Here is an 11803-nt window from a genome sequence, read left to right as displayed (position 1 = left end):
GCAGCGGCCGCCCGTCATCGCACGGCGTGCTTTAGCTGCCGTTCAGCGAGGCAGCGATGTGATCGCCTGGATCCATGGTGAGGAACCCCAGCATCTACACATCTAAGGAGTAATTACTACATGTATTAAAGGGAGGCCCTATGTGCTGACTATGACGGGATGGGGGTGATTCAAGCTCGCGCTGCGCAGCGCAGCAGCAACCGTGTAGTTATCCGTCCACCTCCTATCGTGGGCGTAAGCCGGGAAGCACCAAGTAAGATTCATGATTCCTCCAGACCGTCGCAGACTCAGCAACTTCTTCGGGTCCGTCACTAACCCTCCACCAGCAAGCCAGACACGGTCGAGAAGCTTTTGTTGCGCATCAGCGAGAGTCCGGTGGGCGACCAGGTAGTTAAGGCAATTTTAGACTCGGCCACTGCAGCTTCGTTTCCAGGTCCGTCCACCCAACCCGGTGCTCTGAACGACTTGGTATCGCGCGTCTCCGAATCTGCTACGACAGAGAACGTTTCTTTGCCCGACGGTCCCTGTTCTCCACGCTGCAGCCATGCTTCCGAGCCCAAAGCCCAACCGTCCACCGTGTCTCCTCTCGACATTCTCGCATCTGCTGTCGCAGCTGTCAGTGGAGACAGCGATATTGATTCAGCGCCTCAGATGCTCGCATCACCGTCGCAATCTCCTCTATATTCTTGTGGTGACCTTGTCGGATCTTCGGTTAGCCCAGCTTCCGCCGACTGTCCATTTCTTGGATACTTTGGTAATTATCGATATGCGTTATCTTAAATCCTTCATTCAGCCCCTGCCTTGTCTACCGATACACTTCAGCTAATGCATCTGGACGCTTTCAGGACCCCAAAGTCCCAAGTTGCAGAAGGACTGGCAGGTCTTGTCCCTTCAGTCCGTCGAGAGCATATTCAAGCTAGAATCAAGTGCTTGCGATCCCGTGGCTGCCCGCCTGATTGACGAGGCTGACGTCAACTATCTATTCAATCTGTATGTGGGATGCTTTCTGGATCCACTACTTTCGTATCAAAGAGCACTAGATCATTGACGGGCACGGTTGTCAAGCTTCTTTACAGTTCGTAACCCTCTCCTGTGGTTGCTAGATCCAGAACTTCACACCCCCGAACACGTTTATGCTTCGTCCTTCACGCTTTTCTCCGCCATATGCTGCTTGGGCTGCGCCGTCTCTTCGCGACCTCGAGATCGAGTCATACATGCAGCGTTGTTGTCGTTGGCCGAGGCGAACATGAAATGGTCCATTGCCGTTTCGGTAAGAGGCGTGGAGATCATTCAGGCTATCGTCCTAATGCAATACTGGGCACCCATGCGCACGAGATATTCCAGCGACCCTTCCTCACTGCATCTCAGCCATGTAAGAGAAAGCCCTCGTTAGATCATGACAAAGCCTTATGTTGACGAACATGTTTGGGAAAGGCTGCTCAGCTAGCAAGAGAGTTAGCCATCTACGACCCCGGCCGTATCGACAATTACCTCGCCGCGTCCATTCCCACGGCGGCTGACGACCTAAAGGAACGCTTTCGCCGCAACTTTGAGCGGACCTGGTTCTGCATCTTCATCGCCGATCAGAGCTTTGGGGTTGTCCACGGGCGCCGGCTGGGCGTCTCTTGGAATGAGATATCACCTGGCGCGTTCCACTGGTGGCAGAAACCCATGACGAACCCCTACGACCGCATTGTCAGTGGTATCGTGGAGACGAGAGGCATCCTGGTACGTCTGTCCTCTTCAAGATGTCCGTCAGCAAGATAGCGTAAAGCGTCGCTCAGCTACTAATTGGGTAAAATGAACACGCAACAGCTAAATGCGCTTGAGGAATGGAGAGACAGGGATACGACACAGTTGTCCGCCTCTAGCTGGCATACGCGATGGCTCGAAACCTTGGAACACGTTCGCGGTGTACGGTGCGCGCCCGATGCGTCGCCTTCGAGCGCCTACTTGCCGTTGTTGGCCTTTTACATGGACCACGGCATCCTTGTGCTCAACGCTCAAGCTAGGCGTGAATTAGAAACATTAAATGCCGCTGCGACATCGCCACAATCTCGGGCTGTCTACTCCAAGGCGGCTAAAGTGGCAACTCGAACACTCGACATTGTGTTAACGGACCCGGTCTTGACCGACTTGGGACTGGGGTTTCACAACAACCAATTCATCATGATTTGCCATGCTGTTGCAGAGGTTGTCGATGTAAGTCGGTCTCCAAGCCCAAAGCTCTATCTATTATCAGAATTGACATTTCTTCTGGCTCTTAGGCCATTAGGAAGAATACTATCTTGCCACCCCACGAGGCAGCCGAAGCTACCTTACAAGTAAAAGCCATACCGGAACACCTAGAGAAAACCGCCCAGCAGCTCCCTACCACGTCGGTAGCACGGCTATATACAAGCCTGGCTCAGTGCCTAGTGCTCCAACTAAACAAAGACGCTTCGCCCCCTGGTGAACGAGATCAATCTGCCATCATCGGCCTCCAGGATTCTTCGTTGGCGGCATGGTGGCTATGGGAGGGCTTGCCCGATAGTGCTCGCTCTAATAGCATGGTTCCGACTTCGTTGGAGGTGGAGCAGTTAATGCTCGACATGGGCTGGAATATTATTAGTAGCCCAGAGAAGAGCTGATGCGGGATGCTATATCTATTGGACTCGGGCTTGTTTCGTTGGACCCCGGCTCTCTGGTTAAGGGGAAAGGGGTTTCATTTATTTGTTTGCTGGGTAGTATGGCGTTGCATTCACTTTAGAGAGCTTACCGGTTAGCTTTAGTGAGGACATTAGATACCTACATAGATAGATAGAATCCCCAGGTGGTATTACAATTAATACACTTGATGATATGAAGAATGTTTAATGGTATAGTTTCGTCTATTTCGAGGGTGCTACTAATGTATTTTGTTTATAAGAGAAAGTTCATACAGCCGCGGGGAATGTATATTATTCATACTCCGCTATGCCCTAGGGCGTGCCGGACCCTCTGCTATTTAGTGTACAGGAAAACCGTGCCCTCCCGGGCCGGGTGAAAAACCCCTACCAACAATCAAGGAACGATGCGTTCTGGTGAGTCTACGTATACAAAGAGAGGAGGCCTCCTGGCCTCCGAACGGGGGCGCTTCAGGCCGCCGTTCCCAGCTCAAGCCTCCTGGCCAAGCTGTACATCGGCAGCCTCCCCGAGTCCATCAGCCAGTCGAGGATCCTCCTCGCAAGCCGTGCAGTCGTGGGATTGATACCGTGTAGAACTGAGTAAAAGTCCCGTCGTGTCCGAATTCCAGTTCTCTCCCATCTTCGAGTCAACGGTGGAGCCAAACACCACACTACCAGGTGTTCGGCAGTCTCTCGTCCCTCGCCACACTCGCAGGCAGGCGTCAGAACCTCCGGGACTTCCCGTGTAAACAAGTAGTCCCGTAAGCCTATTGCTCCCGTCCGGATTTGAATGAGCAGTGAGCTTTTCGCCTTGCCGAGACCGTCATGCCTCCTTAGGGTTTCGTTCCGGAATAGCGTCTCCCGCTGATGGTCAAAGTCGTCCGCCGGCCTGGTGATTGCTCTGCCGTCCCGTTCCTTTAACCACCTCGCTCTCCAGGCCTCTTCTACTGCCTTGTCCGTGTCTATGGTTCCCCCCGTCCAGCGCATGATCGTGCCCGCGGCTCTCTCTACCGCCGTGGGCCCTTGAGGTCTCAAGGTTCGCGGTCGGCCCCTGTTGCCCCTCCTCGAGCTGAGTCTCTGCTGTATCTTGCGGCAGGCGGTAAGGATAACGCTCCCCGCCGTCTTTTTGCCGCCTTGGCCGTCGTCCAGATCGGGTTGTTGGAGTCGGTTTTCGAAATCTGCAAGCCGTTTGTTTAGGTATAAGTCCAACGGTGGTACCCACGTCTCTGTCTCGAGGTTACGGATGGGGGTAGACTTAAAGGCTCCCGCCACAATCCTCAGGCTCTTGTTCTGGGCCTTCCCGAGGGCCTTGGTGATGCCTTTCTTCACCGGTTCGCCTCCCACATCCGTGGGAATGTGGAACGACGATGCGCCATAGGCCAGCGCTGACCGGATGCACTTTGTGTACACTTCTCGCGCTTTGGCTAGACCCAGTCCCCACGTCGATGCCGCTAGCCTCGACAGGGCATAGCTCTGGGTCCTCAGCTTCTTCTCCACCGCCGCAAGGTGGGGTTTCCAGTTGAGCTTCCGGTCCAGCCAGACTCCCAGGAACCTGGCAGACTCCTTCGGTCTGACGGGGCTGGTGCCTCCCCCTGGGTTAGTGAGTTCCAGCTGGTTTGTCCACTGCCGTCGTCCCTTGTTGAAATGGATCAGTTCGCTCTTTTCCGGGGCGAACTTCATCCCCCGACTGTCCGCCCATCGCATGCATGTTTCCCACGCCGCCTCCAGTTGCCGGACATTGGCCTCGGGGTTTCGACCAAATACCAGGAGGTTGGTGTCATCCGCAAACCCCGTTATAGCCAAGTGAGGGTGCTCGTCTTTTAGCTGCTTGTATAATGAGGAAATATAGAGGATGAAGAGAACAGGGGAAAGGGGTGAGCCTTGGGGGACCCCTGCCCGAATTGCCGTCGGTGCCGCCGTCTTGCCGTCGAAAAGAAGGGTGGCCTCTCGACCAGTCAACCAGTCTCTCGTCCAGAGGACCAGCCACCTCGGGTAGCCCATTTCTCGCAAAGTTGCTAGCAGTCGGGTGTGGTTGACCGTGTCAAAGGCTCCTGAGATGTCCAGTTGCAATAGGGACGCCGCACCCTTCTGTCTCCACGCCTCCTGGACCTGGGCTACTACTAGCCGGACAGCCAGCTCTGTGGAGCGGTGTGCTCTGTTCCCCATTTGTTCATCTGGTAAGAGGCCGTTGACTTCTGCAGTTTGAGTGACCTTCCTGGCGACCACTGACTCTATTACCTTCCCTAGGGTTGGCAGCAGAGCAATGGGCCTGTATCCCCCCGGGGTCTGATACACCGGCGGAGCCTTTCCTGGTTTCGGTAGTACTACAGTCTTCGCCCTCTTGAAACGGTTCGGGAACCATCCTAGCTCCAGACACCTTGTCGCCAGAAGGGCCAGCACTTCAGCTAACGGTGCTCCGCACGCCTTCAGAAGGCCCATCGGGAGCAAATCCTCGCCTGGCGCCTTCCAGGGGCTTGCTCTTCCTATCGCTTCCGTGATCTCGGTCGGCGTCACTGCTTGTACAACGCCGAAGCCCGGGTTCCAGCTGCCCAAAAAGGTTTGATCTTCCACGTCCGTTAGGTTGGCCGGTGGATCCGGGAAGAACCTCTCGGCCAGTGCGCTAGCCTTCTGGTCGTGCGTTTCGGCCGTTACCTGCCCGGACGAGTCCTTGAATGCCGGTAGTCTCGGTGGTTCCGGCGGCAAAAAGCTCCGTAGCCTGGCCCATCTTTCCAAGCTCCACATCTGATCGGGCTTCTTTGCCTCGCTTGCTTCCTGCAGGTTGTTCCTCCAAGCCCTCGTCCGTGCTTCGCGCGTTGTTCTGGCAAGGTCCTTGAGCCTTTCGCCGAGCTCCTCCCAGCAGTACTCTGCCCGCGTCTCCTTCGCCAGCCTCTCGGCTTTCCTGGCCTTCCGGGCGGCCTGCTGCACTTCCACTGTCCACCAAGGAGAGCTGTAGCCACAGCTCGCCTTCCTCCTTGGAGTGCTTTCCCCCGCGACCCAGGTGAGCCACTCGACCAGGCTGCCGAAAGCTTTATCAAGACCCTCGACTGTTCGGGTCCTGGCCAGCAGCCCGTCCGGTCCCGGGTCTGTAAGTCCCATGGCCTTGCATAGCAGCTCTGATTCAGCCTTCACCCTCTCCCTGTCCATCTTCTTCCAGGCCCAGCCATCCGGTTGGGTTGGTCTCGGCCCATGCCCTTCCCCGACCTCGAGCACTTGTGGGTAGTGGTCTGACTTTCCACGGCATTCTTCCCCGTAGTATACTGTTTGGAGGTTTTCCGAAGTCTAGAAGTGGTCGATGGTTGACGGGCGGCCTCGCTGCCGCCCCTGGGGAGCTCGCGTTGTCGCCCCCCTTGGAGTTCTAATGGTGAGGTCCCACAAGGAACCCAGCTGCAGTAGGTCTTCCGATTTCCTATCGTAGCGTCCGAACTTGTCCCACAGTGGGTTCTTTAGGTTGAAGTCTCCTGCCAGAACCACCGGGTGGCTTGGCCTTGGCCGCCCTTGCAGGGCTCTCGGTACGTTCTCGCCGCCGGGAGGGTTGTATATGGACCAAAGCTCGAATCCGGGGTCTTCCCTTCCGAGGTCCGCCTCTGGAAACCACACGCGGCACCAATTCTCCGTGGCTTCGGAGTCCCACTGCCTGATTTCAAATCTTTTGCTTACATATATCGCTGCCCGCCCCTCGAGTTTGTGTACCAGGTGGTATCTGCTGCTCCGGGGGCAGTATGTAGACTTCGTCGCCTTATTAATCCACGGTTCTTGCACAGCCAAGAGGTCGTATTTGGCCTCTTCCAGCAACTCTTCCAGTGTTTGCTTGATTCCTTCGGTGTTCCAGAGTAAAATTTTAATTTCCATCGCCTGCGACGGTGATCGAGTCCATCGTAGTGTCCCCCTCGGGGTCGCGTTGGTTCGGAGTAGCAGTGACCGCAGGGTTGGCGGCGACGGCAGGCGTTGGTCCGGTAGCCGGTTCGGGCGCCCGGGGCGGCGGAGCGGCGGTGTAGACACCGTTGACTACCGGGTTTGCGAACTGCACCCTCGGAGCCTCGAAGTTGATCCTGGTCTGCTGGGGGTCTAAGAGAGCCTGACGTTAGGCCGCAGCCGCATTCGTCGGTCTTCCTCTCAACCTCTTCCTGCCTACCACCTGATAGCTGTCGTCGTCCCTCTCCTCGCCCTCGAAGTTAAACGCGGGAGCGCTCGTAGGGGCCGTGCTGGCAGAGTTCGCCGCTGCGGTCTCATAAGTCCGTGGCCGGAACTGGTAGGCCTCCTTGGCCTTGGCGAGGGTCCTCGACTTCTCCGGGCACTCTCCTGACCACGCCGGATGCCTTCCTCCGCAGGCCGGGCATCGGAGCGGAATTTCGTTTTTGTAAGTAGGGCACTGGTTCTCGCCGTCCCTGCAGCCCTCTCCATGGGCTTTCGTCCCGCAGCGCGGGCACAATGGGGTAGCCTTGCAATGATGTTGTGTGTGTCCGCACTTCCAGCACTTGTAGCACTGTGTTGGGCTGAGGGCAGCCCAGTAAGGCTCGCAGTCCAGTAGTTGAGCCTTCCAGATCACTCCCTCGTCGCACGCCTTGCGTGCTTCCTCCTGGGAGGTTAAAGCAACCAGCACTGTTGCCCGGGTCGCCTCCCTGTGTCTCGGCACTCTGACCTTCACTTTATCGACTGTGTGGAGGCCTGTTTGTTTCCCGAATTCCTCCTCGGTGACCCCCTGGAGGTCCTTCTTCCACACGCCCTTTAGCAGGACTGCAAAGGTTCTCTTGCTCTCCTCGGCCTGCTCTCCGAAAGCCTCCTTGATCCAGTTGGTGTTCATCGAGTGCCAATCTCTCGCGCCTGCGTTCTGGAATGTGACGATTGTATCGCCGCTGGGGAGCCTTCGGGCCGCAACTGCTCCCTTCTTGATAGACACCCGGTTGATGGCCTGTATGGTTTCTTGCGGGGTGCGTTTGGCGAGATCGGCTGGCATTCCTCTGCCTCTGACTAGAATCTCCTTGTTTATGCGGGTCGGCACTATCTTTGTCGGCGTGTTAGGCTGCGGCTGAGAGGGGGCAGCTCCATGAGCGGCCACTGCGGCCCAGGATCCTCTGTCCTGGGCTCCGGTTCCGTTGACGGCTGCCTTCATTTCCTCGGCCACCACCTTGCGGAGGTTGGCAAGCGAGATGTTTCCAGTCTGTGACTGAGACGCGTTGTGCACCTTCCGGACGGCTGCTAGCAGGTCCTGTCCCATGCCTCTGGCTGTCCCTTTCTTCTCGGGGTCTGCTAGTCCCACCAGCTCGTCAACCATCTTCTTGATAACCTCTATGTCGGAGGGTGGGGGGCAAGTGTCGGGACTGCTCTAGCCCACTTCTTCCCCTTTGGACTGGGGCAGTAGGGCCGGCCATCCCGCCTCCACTCAGGGGTTCAGGGGGGCGTGATCGTCTGGGTAACTGTGGGTGGGTCGGGTAGCTCGTGGGTCCGTGCGTGGGCGATAGAGATTTCCAGGGCGACTGCGTGTCCCGGATCGCCCTTCTTTCCACGCCTACTGCGGCCGCGCTGCGGATTGCGCGTCGGTGCACGTGGTGTGGCTAGATAGGGCTTTGCGAGAGCTTTCGATCAACGCAAGCTTTGGGACTTTTGAGGCCGAAATTCAAGGACGTTCCTAGGGTCCCTTCATTGACTAAACAGCCGCGGGGAATGTATAAGAAATACACCAGCGCTATAGCGTCCGTACCTGCGTCTCAGTGTCCACTAATACAGTGCAGGGCTTTGGAAACCTGTTCTGACCCTCGAAAAGTCCGGTTTTGTGAAAGCCAAGGACCCATACGCTATCCAAAAGTATCTCGTCCAGCACGCTGAAAAGCGTTTGGGCGGAAAGATGGGTGATAGGTTTCGAGATATTGTCTTAAAGTGCCTTAAAGGGCAGTTCGATGTGGACAATGATACCAAGGAAGACTTGAAATTGCAGCAAGCATTCCGGACTCAAGTGGTCGATGTGCTGCAGACCTCTGCGGATAATATCTAGAGCGATGACGAGGTAGCGCCTAGGTCAGTACCAAAGCTAGCTGTATAACCTAGATAGAAATCGGAAGTAAACCCTGTCTAATAGTGAATAGGACTAAATGGTAGATATTCTTCAACCGGAACTAAAGCTAAGACCTCCAACAATAGGGTTTTTGGAGGCAACATCGATAACAAAGAGCGGCCAGGCCCAGACCACTACCTCGCAAGCGACTATTATAGAGGGCCGAGGTGTGCATGAAAGTGATAATGGAGATATTATCGAAGATGCTTCCATGCAAATCTCCACAGTCCATGATATCGAGCCGAGGAGATCAGAGTGTCTACTCCAGTGTCCAAAGTCGAGAAAGGGAGGTGGCGAACAATTTGCGCTACCGGCATGCCAAGCAGAGATGTCCGAGGAAATCCGAGGAGCCCGCCAAAAATAGAGATAGATATTGATAGTGGTTGACACGGTTCCTCAAATCATTCGTCAGATCGACGGCTGGATTCATTCACCCGCAGATAGGTTACCTCATAATACTAAGGATTTCCGGGGCCCGCGAGGCTTGTACCGGGATTTTGTACTATGAAATGCCCTTCGCTGGTCTGATTAGGTCTAGACTTCAACCACTCCGCATAATGCAGTAGTTCCATCATACCCTCAGTCCAATTAGCAGCCGTACCGTATAAATCCGGGACGGCTCGTCGAACTGCGTGGTTCACACTGAGCCTTGTTAATCAATGGCTTGCTCGATGAGGGTTTTTGTAACCGCCGCCGGCAGAACAGTTTACTAGGCCCTGTCCAGAGATGGTAGCATGAAACCCCAAGCTCGCTCTTCTTCAATGGTTTGAACTCGAAGTGCCGTCAGCGACAGACCTATTCGGTCCCTCCAGAAGACCGCTCCTCATGCACACCAACGCCGTGACAGCCATTTACCTGACAAGTATTCTTGCCGGTAGCTCAGCTACGGCCGACTTTGCAGAGAACGGACAACCCTCGTACGGCGATGGGACATACGACTTTATCATTGTTGGTGGAGGCATATCGGGATTGGTTGTTGCTAATCGATTAACGGAAGACCCCGACAGTATGTCATCCCCTTTGGGTCCGCACCTTCGTTGGTACATGGTTTAATTGACATTAAACCTCGATGAAAGCCTCTGTGCTCGTGATCGAGCGAGGCGACTTTGACAACAAGCCCGAGGCCATCATCCCTTACCACGGGAACGCTCTTGATACGAGCGTTCTAATGCGGGTTCCATCCGCCCCCGACCAGAAACTTGGGAATTTGACTTACTCGGTAGCCGCCGCAGCCGTGGTTGGCGGTGGTTCCATCGTCAACGGCATGGGCTATAACCGCGGAAGCAAAGCCGATTACGATGGCTGGGAGGCGCTCGGCAACCCGGGCTGGGGGTGGGACGGTTTGTTCCCCTACTTCCTCAAAAGCACCACCTTTATACCTCCCTCCTCAGAGGCCACCACACAATGGAATATTACCTGGGATGCGTCGGCCTACGGCAACGGTCCGTTGCATCTACACATCCCCGACTTCCAATACCCTGACGTAGCAACCTTTTGGAATGCCTTCCAAAGCGAACTCAATATTATCACGGGTAGAGGGTCGAATTTGGGAGTCACAACTGGTGCGTTTTGGAACCCAACCAATATCGACGCGCGGGATATGACACGGTCGACGGCACGGAAAGCCTATTACGATACAGTAAATACCACACGTATGAATCTGCACCTGCTTCGGGGTCACACCGCAACCGAGATCCTCTTTACGCCTGGGAAGCAGCTAACGGCAAATGGAATACGAATCCTCTCACGGCTTGATAATACGACACACGATATCTACGCAAAGAAGGAAGTGATCCTCGCCGCTGGGGCTCTGATGACACCTCAGCTGCTTCAGGCGAGTGGAATCGGCCCGGCTGCCGTGCTCAAGACTGCTGGAGTCAAGGTGAAGAAGGACATGCCGGCAGTAGGGGCAAATTACCAAGACCACCCAACCATCTTCATTACCTATTCCCTGGCGAACCAGTCGTTCCCAAACCCGGATACCATTATGAAGAATGCGACGTATAACGCCACCGTGTGGGACGAGTATTTCAGCAACAAGACAGGGCCTATCGCTGCTTCCACCGCCACTACAATCCTTTACTTCAGCCGGCCTCAGCTTGAATCGCCGCTGGCGGCGGCAGACCTCGTTTCACGGCTCTTAGCACAGAAGTCAGCAGCGTACCTTCCACATTCCTACGGAGCATCCGTCGCGTTGGTCCGCGGTTTCGAAGCGCAGCGGGCCGTGCTGGCTGGTCAACTCAACAGCTCGTCATCTGCCATCACCATGTGGGCTGTGAGCGGCAGTGGTGGTTCCGCGGCGTCGCTGTACAAACCACTATCCCGCGGCACTGTCACACTCAACCCGACCGACCCTAATGGGCTACCTATCGTCACTTACAACACTTTCATGAATCCAGTCGATAGCGAGAACGTAGTGGCAATCTTCCGGCGCCTACGCGTCTTTTGGCAGAGCTCCGCGCTGGCGCGCCTCGGGCCGTCCGAGGTGGTGCCCGGCCCTCAGTTCCAGACTGACGACGAGATCCTGACCGAGCTGACGACGAACCATGCCCTCCTCCGGCCGACGCTGGCCCACCCGTCGTGCACATGTGCAATGATGCCGGAGAAGCTAGGCGGGTGCGTCTCGCCCGATCTCGAGGTGTACGGTGTTCGCAACCTGCGGATTGTTGATGCGAGTATTATGCCCATCATTCCGGCTGGCGGGTTGCAGGGGACTGTGTATGCGGTGGCCGAAAAGGCGGCTGACTTGATCAAGAAGCGGTGGATCTGATGACAAGTGCCGAAGGGTTTCTTGGTGTTTGATGGTCGAGATTCGTATCATTGTACCGTCATAGGCTGCTGCAGTAACGAATATCCGGAAACTTTGCAGAATGTCTCCGACTTCGAGTCAGGTTGGCAGCATCCAATCGTGATGCGAATGCATAACTCGGACACATTCACAACGTCCTTGGCGCAAGCCTAAAAGATGGAAACTGCCCGGTAACTAGCCGTACATATACTCTATGTAAATAAGAATCGGGCATCGCACCGCCGTTAGCTTGCAATTTCATGCCCTTGGTCGCATATTATGGTGTCTTTGTCTTGCTCTCTAAACCTACTATTGTTCCTT

At 55.6% G+C, this 11803-nt stretch overlaps 4 protein-coding genes across 4 annotated transcripts; all 4 read left to right on the top strand.

Moving 5' to 3' along the window:
• Positions 1-159: 159 nt before the first annotated feature.
• F5144DRAFT_497283 (uncharacterized protein) lies at positions 160-1767 on the top strand (the record flags this gene model as incomplete). The annotated part of the gene is made up of 5 exons (XM_066786194.1): positions 160-253; positions 434-754; positions 846-990; positions 1066-1372; positions 1435-1767. The coding sequence occupies 5 exons, from the start codon at positions 160-162 to the stop codon at positions 1765-1767; spliced, it is 1200 nt and encodes a 399-aa protein (XP_066640692.1).
• F5144DRAFT_377177 (uncharacterized protein) lies at positions 1577-2669 on the top strand. The gene is made up of 2 exons (XM_066784562.1): positions 1577-2202; positions 2268-2669. Exons 1-2 carry the CDS (start codon positions 1801-1803, stop codon positions 2628-2630), a joined length of 765 nt encoding a protein of 254 aa, XP_066640691.1. The 5' UTR covers positions 1577-1800; the 3' UTR covers positions 2631-2669.
• A 5701-nt stretch (positions 2670-8370) lies between these two features.
• Positions 8371-8634, top strand: F5144DRAFT_497790 (uncharacterized protein; the record flags this gene model as incomplete). The annotated part of the gene is made up of 1 exon (XM_066786226.1): positions 8371-8634. A coding segment is annotated over one exon (264 nt), but the record flags the coding sequence as incomplete, so codon positions are not given.
• Positions 8635-9359: 725 nt separating this feature from the next.
• F5144DRAFT_377147 (uncharacterized protein) lies at positions 9360-11690 on the top strand. The gene is made up of 2 exons (XM_066784561.1): positions 9360-9700; positions 9771-11690. The coding sequence occupies exons 1-2, from the start codon at positions 9520-9522 to the stop codon at positions 11462-11464; spliced, it is 1875 nt and encodes a 624-aa protein (XP_066640689.1). The 5' UTR covers positions 9360-9519; the 3' UTR covers positions 11465-11690.
• The last annotated feature ends 113 nt before the right edge of the window (positions 11691-11803 follow it).

This window comes from Chaetomium tenue (assembly GCF_020726465.1).
Source record: "Chaetomium tenue strain MPI-SDFR-AT-0079 chromosome Unknown F5144scaffold_6, whole genome shotgun sequence".
Lineage (NCBI taxonomy): Eukaryota > Fungi > Ascomycota > Sordariomycetes > Sordariales > Chaetomiaceae > Chaetomium > Chaetomium tenue.
The sequence above is the reverse complement of the archived record's forward strand: the minus strand, read 5'-3'. Positions and strand labels throughout refer to the sequence as shown.